Source organism: Trichomycterus rosablanca, chromosome 26 (assembly GCF_030014385.1).
Source record: "Trichomycterus rosablanca isolate fTriRos1 chromosome 26, fTriRos1.hap1, whole genome shotgun sequence".
Lineage (NCBI taxonomy): Eukaryota > Metazoa > Chordata > Actinopteri > Siluriformes > Trichomycteridae > Trichomycterus > Trichomycterus rosablanca.
Genome location: NC_086013.1, coordinates 2,251,520 through 2,265,928, shown reverse-complemented (window position 1 = coordinate 2,265,928; position 14,409 = coordinate 2,251,520). Strand labels below are relative to the sequence as shown.

General features: G+C 44.0%; 2 protein-coding genes across 8 annotated transcripts in view; both read left to right on the top strand.

Annotated features, from left to right (window-relative positions):
• pld2 (phospholipase D2) overlaps positions 1-3,694 on the top strand; it is a 36,178-nt gene extending 32,484 nt beyond the window's left edge. For both annotated transcript variants that reach the window (XM_062988222.1, XM_062988223.1), the window contains 2 exons: positions 509-626; positions 1,030-3,694. In XM_062988222.1, the coding sequence (XP_062844292.1) occupies positions 509-626; positions 1,030-1,254 (343 nt within the window). In that variant the 3' untranslated portion in view covers positions 1,255-3,694. The remainder of the gene's footprint in view (positions 1-508; positions 627-1,029) is intronic.
• A 1,306-nt stretch (positions 3,695-5,000) lies between these two features.
• mink1 (misshapen-like kinase 1) overlaps positions 5,001-14,409 on the top strand; it is a 36,213-nt gene continuing 26,804 nt past the window's right edge. For 2 of the 6 annotated variants that reach the window (XM_062988217.1, XM_062988215.1), the window contains exon 1: positions 5,001-5,785. In XM_062988217.1, the coding sequence (XP_062844287.1) occupies positions 5,729-5,785 (57 nt within the window). In that variant the 5' untranslated portion in view covers positions 5,001-5,728. The remainder of the gene's footprint in view (positions 5,786-14,409) is intronic. The other 4 variants (XM_062988219.1, XM_062988218.1, XM_062988221.1 and 1 more) reach the window with 2 other exon arrangements.

Genomic DNA, 14,409 nt, shown 5'->3' with positions numbered 1-14,409 from the left:
CCACTGTGAATAAGTAATTGCCCCCTTCTTGATCGCCGTTGTTATTGCAAAATACTTTTAATGATTTAAAGAACAAAGTTATCCAACCCCTGTATTACCAAATAAATGTAACACCTGGTTGGAGCACATTTAGCACCAAGTAAACGCTTTTTAAGTTTCAGAAGGCAGGCCAATGTGATTCCTTATTACTGCTGCAATTGCGGCCTCTGCTGGCTGGTTGTGGAACTGCACATAGATGGTGAATAATGGACAGCAGTGCCTTACCTATTCTAGTGTGAACTTGTCCTGTACAGGTGAAAAGAAGTGGTTGGATAATGCACAAGTGAAAATGTCAGATTGATGTTTCTTCTGGTTAGCACTGGAATCTCAGAGCCACTCATGGTTAGATTTATTACATTTATTATGATTGATCCTCAGTTTTAAGAAAACAGCGCCCCCTGTGGTTGGGTTTGGTGTGGGACAGTATCTCCTGCTTTATACTAAATATTGATCGTTGTGTCTCTTTTAGGGTTTTGTTAGGGGCTGATTCAGACCCCACAATCGACATCGACGATCCAATCAGTGATGAGTTCTTTAACGAGGTGTGGAACAAGACTGCCAAATCAAACTCTTCCATTTATGATAAGGTGAGTATTTTGTCAGTACTGGACTATAGAAACCACAAGTTTTGAGACGTCGATCCACACGGTTGAGTTTAAATCTTAGAAGTGCTATCGACCGGGCCGGGCGTCCAACATACAAAACTGAGTATGTCTGAGGGAGGAGAGGTTGTGTGGGGTTTCTCCATGGAGTCAGGGGGGGTGCAAAAATAAATAAACAACTTAAAAAAAATCACTACACAATGTTAATGAGTACATGCTTGCACACACACAATCACCAGTCCAAGCAAAGGTATTCACACCCCCAGCAAATACATGCTTGCACACACATAATCACCAGTCTGAGCAAAACTATTAATTCTATTTATTCCCCCATCAATTCCCCAGTCAAACCCGTCTTTAAACTCGTAACCCTCTACTCCCCCCGCAGGTGTTCCGGTGCCTTCCGTCCGACTCCATCCGAAACCTGCGCGAGCTCCAGGAGCACGTCACCGCGGCCGCCCCGGCCCAGAGCGACCCGGAGAAAGCCGTCGCCGAGCTGGGCGCCGTGCGAGGCATCCTGGTCCACTTTCCCCTGCACTTCCTGTGCGAGGAGAACCTGCTGCCACCGGCCGGCAGCAAAGAGAGGATGGTTCCTCTGGACGTATGGACTTAGCCGACTACCACGGAGCCAGAGTAATCAGGAAGCGTGTGCACTCAGATCGGTGCTTCCTGGTGGTTGAACGTGTGGGTACAGAGACGTCAGCGCTCAGGAAGAGCCAGGCAGCTGTAGAACTGTAAAATGGCGGAGTGTGTGTGTGTGTGTGTGTGTGTGTGTGTGTACAGGCGAGCAATACGACGATGGAACGAACAGGACAGAACAGAACGTACACTTATTGTTGTAGTGCTGTGTAGGAGGACAGCGCCACCCTCTCCGCCTATATCTCATACCCGTCTCTCTCTCGGCTGGTTCGCTCCTCATGGTGCGCCGGCGGCGGATCTGTCCGAACATTTGTGGTTGTTATGGTGACAGGTATAAAAAGCTGAAAGAGGGATGCGAGGATGGTGGGGGCGCGCAGTGTATGAATATATGAATGTAAGAAATGGAGGACTGGGCTGAATGAGTGAACGGCTGAGTCAGTTGCACCGAATGCACCATTTGTTTTTTATTTTTTGGAGGGGGAACGGGGGGGGGTGCGCAGCAAAAGTAGAGACGTTCCACTGATACACAAGCCCTGCAATAATCATCACACCCCTCCCCTCGTGCACCACAGTTATATAATACTGTAATCGACATCCGGTATTCGTTTCTTCCTTTATTTTTTGCGTTTCTTGTGGGGTGGGGGGGTCTTTATGAAGGTGAGGAAATGTTTCGGAAATAAAAGTGCATCGAATCAAACCAGTGCCTCAGTTCTCAACCTGCATTTAAGGACACAATCAAACAGCTTGTATAATATTCAGGGTTTTTTTTTTTACTGTATAGACTGTACTGTACTGTACTGTACTGTACTGTCATTATTGGGGTTTTGTTAGAGGCTGATTCAGACCCCACAATCGACATCGACAATCCAATAAGTGATGAGTTCTTTAAAGATGATCAGCCTTAACATTAAAACCACCTCCTTGTTTCTACACTCACTATTTTATCAGCTCCACTTACCATATAGAAGCACTTTGTAGTTCTACAATTACTGACTGTAGTCCATCTGTTTCTCTGCATGCTTTGTTACCCTCCTTTCACCCTGTTCTTCAATGGTCAGGAGCCCCACAGGACCACCACAGAGCAGGTATTATTTAGGTGGTGGATCATTCTCAGCACTGCAGTGACACTGGCATGGTGGTGGTGTGTTAGTGTGTGTTGTGCTGGTATGAGTGGATCGGACACAGCAGCGCTGCTGGAGTTTTTAAATACCGTGTCCACTGACTGTCCACTCTATTAGACACTCCTACCTAGTTGGTCCACCTTGTAGATGTCATCTTCTAGACCTTCATCAGTGGGCACAGGACGCTGCCCACGGGGCGCTGTTGGACGGATGTTTTTGGTTGGTGGACTATTCTCAGTCCAGCAGTGACAGTGAGGTGTTTAAAAACTCCAGCAGCGCTGCTGTGTCTGATCCACTCAAATCTTTGGTGGTAAGTGGAGCTGATAAAATGGACAGTGAGAGTAGAAACAAAGAGGTGGTTTTAATGTTATGGCTGATCGTTGTACTACCATACTAAATAGTACGGTCAGGTGGTGTGTGGGCTATTACGCCAGCCAGTTCACTACTACCAGTATCTAAAATTTCTAGGTCCGGATTTTAAAAGCATCGATGTACTGAATTCAGTCACTTAACAGGAATGTTTTGCCTCTCTACTCATCCTCCTCACTACATGCGTGCATGCTCTTACAGCCAGGGTCATTAGAGTTTTAATGGTTTGTAATGATTGTTTTTTAGCCATTAGCTGATTTAAAAACATAAACACACATCTTTGTTATTGTATTTAAATACTTTCTAAGGAATTTGGGCATTTTTACCACATGTTTATACCCCTGCTATTTATGGAGGTGCTGTTTAGGGGGGTTGTTTCGGTTGTAGAGTCAGTTATGGAGTTCTGCTACATTCCAGCTGTATTAGGCACGTCTGACACTGAATTTCCATTTGCTTTTGTTTTTTAACAATCATTTATTATTATTCCTGGTGATCAAATAATCTGTACTGATTTATTATGAATATAAGTGCAATGTTATTGTAATCTACCTGATCAATCATAATCTGTACATGTTTTTAATGAACTAACACTTTACGGTTGTATATTTTTGTATAATCGGTTCTTTTTCTAATAGTAGGTGTATTGTACTTGTGTAAAACCAGTCATTTTTTGATTTAGGATCGACTGCCAGGACATTAATGCTCACCTACACTATATGGAAAGTATTAGGACATCGTTCTAATTATATAATTCATGTGTTCCAGCCACAATAGTTGCTAACAGGTGTAATAAATCAGTTATATAACGGTAATTACATGCTTTCAACGTTGTACAAAGCGAGGTCTATAAAGACATGCGCAGAACCCTGACCTCAGCCCTACTTTTGACTAAATTAGCACAAATTCCCACAGACATGATTCATTATCTTGTAAGAAGCCTTCTCAGAACACTGGCAGTTGTTCTAGCTGAAAAGATCACATAGACGTTTATTTTATTTATTTTAATACAGTGACGTCCAACAAGCTTGTAATCAAGCGTTTGAATACTTTAGGCCATATAGTGTAAGTATCCAATCCAAGTAACTCATTGTGTACAAAATCTGACATTAAAAGTTTATGACGTTTTAAAAACTGTGTGTGGGTGATTTATAAACAAACACACCTGACACCAGTTGTCTTGCACAAATGTGAGTGAGTGAATGTGTGAAATGTTGAGTGTGTAACTGTGTGTGTGTGTGTGTGTGTGTGTGTGAGTGAGTGAGTGAATGAATGAGTGAATAAGTGTGTGGGTGAGAGTGAGTGAATGAGTGTGTGGGTGAGAGTGAGTGAATGAGTGTGTGTAAGTGTGGTTGAGAGAGAGTGAATAAGTGCGTGGGTAATTGTGGGCAAGAGTGTGAATGAATGAGTGTGTGGGTAGGTGTGTGTGAGTGAATAATTGCGTGGGTGAGAATGTGTGCGAGTGAGTGAATGAGTGTGTGTGTGTGAGTGAGTGAATGAGTGTGTGGGTGTGTGTGTGTGTGAGTGAGTGAATGAGTGCGTGGTTAAGAATGTGTGTGAGTGAATGAATGCGTGGGTAAGTGTGTGAGAATGTGTGTGAGTGAGTGAATGAGTGCGTGGGTGAGAGTGTGAGTGAATGAATGCGTGAGTGAGTGAAAGTGTGTGTGAGTGAGAGTGAGTGAATGAATGCGTGGGTAAGTGTGTGTGTGAGTGCGTGGGTAAGTGTGGGTGAGAGTGTGAGTGAATGAATGCGTGAGTGAGTGAAAGTGTGTGTGTGAGTGAGAGTGTGAGTGAATGAATGCGTGGGTAAGTGTGGGTGTGTGTGAGTGAATAATTGCGTGGGTAAGTGTGTGTGTGAGTGAGTGAATGAGTGTGTGGGTGAGAGTGTGAGAATGTGTATGAGTGTGTGGGTGAGAGTGTGAGTGAATGAATGCGTGGGTAAGTGTGGGTGTGAGTGAATGAGTGTCACCCTTCCTTGCGCTGGCGCCCTGTGCAGTTTGTGTGGCCCACTGCGACCACGATCAGGATGAACGGGTGAACGAGAAATGCACTCGGTTTCAGTTACCTCATAAACAGGAGTTAGACGCGTGCACGAGCGGGGAAAACAGACAAAGTCACGCGCACGGGAGCGCGCCTGTGATTGCGGGTGCGCGCTCCTCTCCCTGACTGACGGAAGGAGAGAAAGTTTGTGAGGCGGATTATTGCACATAAACATTCGTCTGTTTTCCAGCTGTTCTGAGCTCAGATTCTGTACCGACATGTTACATTTACATTTTTAACAAGCCGAGGACGACGGGGAGGATCGCGGCGTATCGATAATGTTGTTAAAAGCGCCGTTTTTCGGTACATTTTAACGGCTTTACGGTAACGGCGGGTCGTCGGTGACGCTGGTTGCAGGCAGATCCGAATCCGATGTGGGTGTTTGTTGGCTGAGCTGCCAGTCAACTTCTTCTGAGGACGTTAAACGCGACATTTCGGCACCGAAAGACGGTGGGAATGCAAGGACGACATTTTATAAAGACTTTCCAGTCAGAATGAGAGGCGGGCGGGGAGTCGGTTTGCGATACATTACCGATAATATCGACGGTATCGGAGGTGTGACAGGACGCGGGTGGCGGTTGGTGGAGCTCGAGCCGATTTGCGCCGCTGCAGTCTGACGGATTAGCAGCAGTGCTAACGTTTAGCAGCTTAACCAGCTCGCACAGCCTCTCGAAACTACTCGTTTTCTCCCGACTTGTGTAATAATTGTGTAATAACGGCGTCGTCCGCGTCGACTTTTCACGTTATTTCGCGTTAAAGCCGCAACTTTTCCACGCTGACTCGCACTACGTGCCGCAGAGCCTAATGGGACCCAAGTTTTTCTGAGCCGCGTCACATTTGACTTCAGATTAAAATCAGCCACATTGTGGACAAAACAATCCAGATCATTCCTCTGAGTCTGAACAAACTCGGACTTTGAACATGTCGGAAAACGCACCCACACGGAGTCTGGATGATATTGACCTGGCAGCTCTCAGGGTGAGTAATTTAACCGTGACAGCTGATATTAATCAAAGATGTGCTTGGTATGTCATGTATAAACACACGCTATAACCAGACATGAACACTGCACACACACTCAATCTCTGCTCATTCATTATTATTTAGTTCATTTATTTGATCTTGACACCTAAAAGAACCTGTTTGCTGATGTTATTGTGGATGACGGTGAGTTGTGTTGTGATCAGGCCTGTACACTTGGCAGCCCTGTGTGTGGATGTTCACGGCCTAAACCTCAGCTCAGGGTTCCTGTCAGATCTTAAGCTTTGATTCTTAAAGAGAGTTCATTTTTACACTGGTGCCATGAGCAGATTTGCACTAGTGTGGTTACTATCAGGTATGTAAACATCTGCACTTGTGTTGTGATCAGATTTGCACTAGTGTTGTGATCAACCTTGTACACTTCTGCACTAGTGTTGTGATCAGATTTGCAACAGTGTTGTGATCAGATTTGCACTAATGCTGTTATCACATTTGCACTAGTGTTGTTATGATCAGACATGTACACTTTTGCACTAGTGTTATGATCAGATTTGCACTAGTGTTATGATCAGACATGTACACTTTTGCACTAGTGTTATGATCAGATCTGCACTAGTCTTATGATCAGATTTGCACTATTGTTGTGATCAGATTTGCACTAATGCTGTTATCAGATTTGCACTAGTGTTGTTATGATCAGACATGTACACTTTTGCACTAGTGTTATGATCAGATTTGCACTAGTGTTGTGATCAGATTTGCACTAGTGTTACGATCAGATTTGCACTAGTAGTGTTATGATCAGATTTGCACTAATGCTGTTATCAGATTTGTACTAGTGTTGTTATGATCAGACGTACACTTTTGCACTAGTGTTATGATCAGATCTGCACTAGTCTTATGATCAGATTTGCACTAGTGTTATGATCAGATTTGCACTAGTAGTGTTATGATCAGATTTGCACTAGTGTTATGATCAGATTTGCACTAGTAGTGTTATGATCAGATTTGCACTAGTGTTATGATCAGATTTGCACTAGTAGTGTTATGATCAGATTTGCACTAGTAGTGTTATGATCAGATTTGCACTAGTGTTATGATCAGATTTGCACTAGTAGTGTTATGATAAGATTTGCACTAGTGTTGTTACAGATTTGATCACTGGTGTTATGACTAGGCATTGTCCTCGCTTTTTTTATGATCGTGCTTGTGCATCAGTGCTGCTATGATCAGGCATGTTAACTTGTGCACTAGTGCTGCTATGATGAGGGTTATTCATTAGGGTTGTTATGACCAGGCATGTACGCTTGTGCACTGGTATAGTTCTCACCAGGCCTGTGAATAAAGCTTTTTGCAGTTTTATATACATTGTTGACCAGATTTGATGTTAGTCGTGGTCCTGTACATTTGTCTGTAAAGAGTGTTGTTATTACGAGGCCTGTTCCCGAGTGTTGGGTTGATTTAGGCCTGTTCAGAAGTACACCGCTGTTAGAAACCGCGGCGGTACGTACTCCTCGTTGACCTAATTAGCTTCTATTAGACCTTTTGCATTGCAGGTAATTGTGTTTATGGTCCAGCCTGGGCACGCGTGTTTGTTAAAGCCCCGTGTGACCGTGTTCAGGGCCTACACGGCAAAACGCTTCACACCATCACGTAAAATGATTAGGTAGATAGATCTTAGCTAATAGACGGTGGGTGATTCAGTACCAGTCCGTGATCTGGCTTGTATTCCTGTAGACTCGTGCACAGGGCTGATTATCTTAAAACATCAACAGATAAACACGAGCGTACTGATCCGAAACAACCCCCCCTGGAGCTGAAGCGTACAGGGTTCAGATATGAACACATGCACCGCTGGATCTTCTTTATCATGAGGCCATGAACACCGACCACAGTGGGATTTTATACTCAGCCCTGAATGCTTGTGTTTTATTGCAAATAAACTCACATATACATGGAGTAAAGTATTGGGACACCACTCAAAAGCCACATCAGTTGCTGACAGGTGTAATAAATCAGTTATATAACAGAAATGATGTAGGGAAGGTCCCTTCCTGTTCCAGCATGACTGTGCTTGTTTGCACAATCGAGCTCTATGAAGACACAAAGAAAAGCGCGCTTTAAAGAAACCTCAGAGGCAGCTGTGACGACGGCTTTGGAACAAATCCTCTTTTCACTCAACGGGCACAAATCCTCACAGACATACTTCAAAATCTTCTCAGAAGATCGGCTGTTATATTTCCTCGATGTAATTGATTTATTACACCTGTTAGTAATTGCTGTGGCTGACACACATTCATATAAAAAAAGAAGGCGTGTCCCAATACTTTTGTTTACATAGCGTATCTGACGTACAGATGAATACGGGCACGTAAACACACACTGAAACCAGACTGGTCCGTCCTCCGTCAGTCTATCCAGCGTTCTCTTTCTTTATTTGACCTACTTCTCTGCTCCTGCAGTTTACACAGGATGTGATCTACCTGTCTGTCAGCTCATTCGCCTGCGGTTTCTGTCAGTTTCGACGCTTTCCCAGCACACACACACGCTCACACACACACACACAGCTGTTGAATGAACGAGGGATCGTCTTGCATGGAAGGGAGTGGCGACACTGAATACGTGCATTTAGTGTAATCGTATCATGTTAAGCTCTGTTTTCATACACAGGGAAATCCCTGGAAAACCTTCCGCTCAGTCGACTGTGCAGTTCACCGTAGGGCTTCTGCCTAACAGCCTAACAACACTGTTACTCTAAGATCTCTGTTTTTTTAACGGACGGCTTGGAAGCCCTGCTAGCGGAGTTTGAATGCTAGACATCGGTTCAGAGCTTAGAATACTAATAAGAAGCAAACATTGACTGGCGTGACTCTGTGGTTATTGGGGAAGCAAACAAAATCAGCTGAGACTGAAGTCTGATGTATTTTGGCTGTTTTTTTGATCGTGACTTGGCATTTCAGTTTCAGGATGAGTTGCGTTTTTCCCCATTTTGTAATTAGTTCGGAAGACTGGAGCTACACAACGTTTCTTAAGTTTGTCCACCTGGTTGGATTTGGTGCCTGTAAATAATCATTTTATTGTTAGAACTAGAGTCCAAACCTTTTGCATTCTTACAAAGATGTTCGGGCCTTACAGCAAAAAATTCCGGGTTCTTTCGGTGTGGAGTTTGCATGTTCTCCCCGTGTCTGCGTGGGTTTCCTCCGGGAGCTCCGGTTTCCTCCCACAGTCCAAAGACGTGCAAGTGAGGTGGTGAATTGGCGATACTGAATTGTCCATGACTGTGTTTGATATAACCTTGTGAACTGATGAATCTTGTGTAATGAGTAACGACCGTTCCTGTCATGATTCATGTAACCAAAGTGTAAAACATGGCGTTAAAATCTTAATAAAATAATCAAACAATCATTTATTTAATAATTCATTATCTGTTGTACCACCGATTTATCCTGGTCAGAGCCAGGGGTCGGATTCATTAGGCGAAAGGACACACCAGTCTATCACAGGGCATACACACACTCACACACAGCTCCAGTTAGCCGGACTGCATGTCTTTGGACTTGTGTGAGGAAACAGGAGCACCCGAAGGAAACCCGTTTAGACACAGGGTGAAGATGCAAACTTGCAAAAGGCTTCTTGTCGCCCAGCCAGGGAATCAAACCCAGACCCTACTTGCTATGAGGTGACAGCGCTGCCCACTGCAGTACACAAAAGAAATTAAGCACAATGAGTTTGTTTCGGATTTCCTGACAACTTGATGAAATCTGCTTAAACAGTGGTCCCCAACCACCGGGCACAGAAAAATAAATAATTAGAGATCGCTACATAACAATTAAATTTCCAGTACTCTTCGGGTGTTATTGTCCTCAATCACCACTAGGTGGGAGCAGCGTCTCGTTGCAGCGGAAAAAGCACAGGATTCACACCGATTATATCTTATATGGAACCGGTCCATGGTGCAAAAAAGGTTGGGGAGCGCTGTGCTAAAAGATGAAACTACATACAGCAACTTATAAACTTCTTGTGGTCGTGTGTGTGGATGGTTGAGACATTTGTCCAGTGACCAGAATATACAGGAGAAAAGAACCACAGTGGAGCACAGCGCTGAGCAGCGTTCTGCTCATTTTACTGCTCCTACAACTGCTGCATTGCAGAAAAAAAGGAGATTACCCCAAATTTCTGGAATCATGGGTTCGGCTGGCTGCTGTAGCTGGACGACACCCACATCAGAACTATTTTAGGATTGCTAAAAAGCACATACTTTAGCCAGGTAAAGTGGTCTAACATCGAACCACAGTCGTGCCAGAAGGGCAAACGAATAATGAACTTTTTTCACCGCAGTTTGTGCGACTTTTTTGTTACTATAATTAAACCACTTTTTCTTAATGCTGCATCTACACCACAATGCAAAAACGTTCTCTCTCTCTCTCTCTCTCTCTCACACACACACACACACACACACACACACACAGGTATATAGAAGCAATGTTAAAGTAAAAACCTGTCAAACAGACAAAACCAAACCCAGTTACAGAGAGGGAAAAATACCTGAATCATATAAGTTAGGAATGGAAAATAAAACTGATGTTACAGATAAAACAAACCAGATTTTATGGATTAACAAGGGCGGTACAGTAAGCTCTTCTGTCACTTTTGTCACGGTCAATAAGCAAGTCGATCCCACACAGAGATCCGTTATCAAAACAGAATCTAATCTGGATAACAGTAGTAACCTGGTAAAAGAGCTGAATGGGGATTGTACCGCTAAACCAGTGGAACAGGTTCACAGTAAAAAAGGAAAGGAAATGTATATGATGATTCCTTTCAGCTGGTCCCATTAGATGTTGCAAGAGTCTCAGTGTTCCAGGCGCAACCCTCAGTTTATCCAGGCTTGGGATCAGCACTAAGAGTGCACTGATGTATGTGTGTGTGGTCATATTTGTGTGTCAGTGTGTGTTTACATTTACATTTTCGCCATTTAACAGACGGTTTTATCCAAAGCGACTTACAGTACACAATCTAAGCAATTGAGGGTTAAGGGCCTTGCTCAAGGGCCCAACAGTGGCAACCTGGTAGTGGTGGGGCTTGAACCGACAACCTTCTGATTACTGGTCCAGTACCTTAACCGCTAGGCTACAGCTGCCTATATTTGTGTATGTATGTGTGTGTGTGTGTCTGTCTGTGTTTGTATTTGTGTGTGTGTGTGTTTGTGTGTGTGTGTTTGCATGTGTTTGTGTCTGCATTTGTGTGTGTGTGTGTTTGTGTGTGTGTCTGTGTTTGTATATGTGTGTTTGTCTGTCTGTGTGTTTGTGTGTGCTTGTATTTGTGTGTGTGTTTGTGTCTGTGTGCTTGTATTTTTGTTTGTGTTAGTATTTGTGTGTGTCAGTGTGTGTTTGTGTGTGAGTCTGTGTGTGTGTTAGTTTTTGTGTGTGTGTGTTGTATGTGTGTGTGTTTGCATGTGTGTCTGAATTTGTGTGTGTATGTGTGTGTGCGCATGTTTGTATTTGTGTGTATGTCTGTGTGTGTTAGTATTTGTGTGTGTGAGTGTGTTTGTGTGTGTGTGTGTGCTAGTGTGTGTGTGTGTGTGTGTCCGTGTTTGTGTATATGTCTGTGTGTGTTAGTATTTGTGTGTGTGTGTGTGTGTGTGTGTGTGTGAGTGATTACAGTAAGGTAGATGTGGTTTCTCCACCACTCGCTCTGTGTGTTTGTATTTGTGTGTGTGTCCGTGTTTGTGTATATGTCTGTGTGTGTTAGTATTTGTGTGTGTGTGCTAGTGTGTGTGTGTGTGTGTGTGTGTGAGTGTGTGTGTGAGTGTGTGTGTGAGTGTGTGTGAGTGTGTGTGTGTGTGTGTGTGTGTGTGTGTGTGTGTGTGTGTGAGTGATTACAGTAAGGCAGATGTGGTTTCTCCACCACTCGCTCTGTGTGTTTGTATTTGTGTGTGTGTCCGTGTTTGTGTATATGTCTGTGTGTGTTAGTATTTGTGTGTGTGTGCTAGTGTGCTAGTGTGTGTGTGTGTGTGTGTGTGTGTGTGTGTGTGTGTGTGTGTGTGTGTGTGTGTGTGTGAGCAATTACAGTAAGGCAGATGTGGTTTCTCCACCGCTCGCTCTGTGTGTTGGACGTTGAGAGACGTGAGTGAGCGATGGCTGTAACAGTGATGATTCCATAAAGCTCTTAATCACTGATGCACTAATGTGAGGAGATACAGGAACATGCCGCAGGAACACACACACACACACACACACACACACGCACACACACACGCTTCTCCTAAACTTTGATTTGAACCTGTGTTCCATCCCAGTGAACTCTGGAGACAGTAAACACACTCCGACAGTCAGGAAGCACTTAACACGCTGGGTCATCAGAGAAATGAAAACAATAATTGGCCTTGTTCTGGATGATGATGCTTTAATTGTGCAGCGTAAATGTGTAGACGCCAGTTAGGCCTGCTGGATTTAATCGGTTCTGAAGGCTGAGATGATGAAGACGTCGTCGATGGGATGCTGGGATTCTGGGAGCGCTGTTTATGGCCAGAGAAGCCGCATGTGGTCGTACACGCATGCAGGAATCTTGTGATTTATGTCGCAACACTGAAGGAAATTTCTCAATACGTTTCTCAACCCACCACAACCCTGATCGGGGAGTTAACAGGGAGGAAATAGTTTAGGGTTTCTTGTGGACGCCTGGTGATACACTAGCACCACTGGGATTCAAACCCTGGATTCCCAGATCTTAGCAGTAGTGTGCTAGTGTATTTTACTTCTGATGCACCGAGCGATTACCTTTATTCATTCCTGTCACTAATGATGCTTCGGTCTAATCCATGTTCACTTCTTTATGATCAGATATTAGGAGTAGATAGAAGATTAAAAACAAACCATCAGGTCACATGAAATGCTTAAATAAAAATAACCACGTGCACTCCGAGTATATTTACAGAGAAAATATCACACCGACTTTTACATTCGTTATCCTTTCAGCTGTGTTTAGAAGGTTCGTGTGGAGCATCGTCTGAGAACACGAGCTTTTCATCTTCTGTACAAGCAAACGTGTTAATAGGACGGTGACGAGGCACGTTTGGTTGGTTTCGTTTTCCTCTTTTTGTTGCTTCAGCAAAACTTGAGCCACAAAAAGGAAGAACATTAAAGCAACAGAAATAGACGCTCACGAGTCTTTTCACATGTTCCTAAGTAAATAAAAGCATTTTTTGTCTGGCAGTTGTTTTCCTAACATTTAACTTTTATTATTATTGTTTATTTTTTGTTTCTTTTCATTTTGATCGGCTGCTGTATACCGATCAGTGATCAGGGTTGCCAGACTATCGTAGGGCCCTGACCAACATCCTTTTACTTTAGACTTAGCCAAGCATGTCTGTGTAGAAGCCCGGTCAGCCGACAGCACAGATGAGATTCGAACCTGGATTTTAGCTACGCTACCCAAGTGCCTGTTGTTATTGTTATTATTGTTGTTGTTGTTATACATGTCTAACCTACTTAGGCATGAAAATGCTTAGCAATACGTTTTTGCAGCACTTCCCTTGGCTGTTTGTTTGGCATGTTCTTTGCATGTGGTAGGTAGCTACCTCAAAATGATCTTTCTATATAAATAAATAAACACTATAGCCAGAGTCGGGGTACAAAAAGTGTTTGTTGCGTGTATTATTCATACGACAGGGCTGAGCAGTGCAAGTTCCAACATCTGGACTCTAACCCACCATGAGAGGGCTGAGACCCAAACACTTGGTCTGACTGACTTTCTAAATTCACGTGAAGTGGGGAATCACATTACTGCTGCATTGAGACCTGCTGTGTGGTTAAGGCAGCTACGCGAGTGGTGGTGTGTTCTGGAATCTGCCACTGGCTGGGGAAAAAGAAGAAGCGGCTTGTACTCTGTGGTCCTCATTGACCAGCATGGACGCCACATAACATGCATGTGAGACAGGATAAAAATGTGTTGATGGTCATGATGGGGATGGTGGAGGGTGGATGCTGGATTTTAAATGTTTAATTTGTAAAAGATAACATCAGTGGCATTTTATGAGCTAGTTTGAATCATGGGCTGGGCTCAGAAATACGGAAGGTGCATGGTGATACATTAACCTTACCATTAAGCGGGGGGGCACATATGAGTGCGCTCTCAGTGCTGGTCCCAAACCCGGGTACATAGGAGAATTGTGTCAGGACGAGGATCCGGTGTAAAAACTGTGTCAAATCAAATATGTGGACGAATGATCCACTGTGGCAAGTCCTAATGGGAGCAACCAAAATAAATCGTCTGGGTGGGTAAAGTGTCAGGTTTATATCTACAACATGCTGGATCACCGTGTAGGTTCTTAGCCTCAGTTCCCCTCTCCAGCAGTCTGAAGATCTCTTCTCCCCATGTGTTTTTCCTACCCTAGATTAATCTAGTGCTCCATACCTCCACGCTCTACTGCGTCTCTCGCTTTTCTCCTTGTCTGCCCACCGATCGTGTAGGAGGCGGATCACCCTGTCACCACCTTCTACTAATCCGTCTCTTTCCCCTCTCCTCTCTCGACTCCGGCCGCCTCTTTTCTTTAACGTACATTCTGCTTCCTCTGTACACGTCAACAAACACGGCTACTGTTCAGGCTGTTTACTTACTGC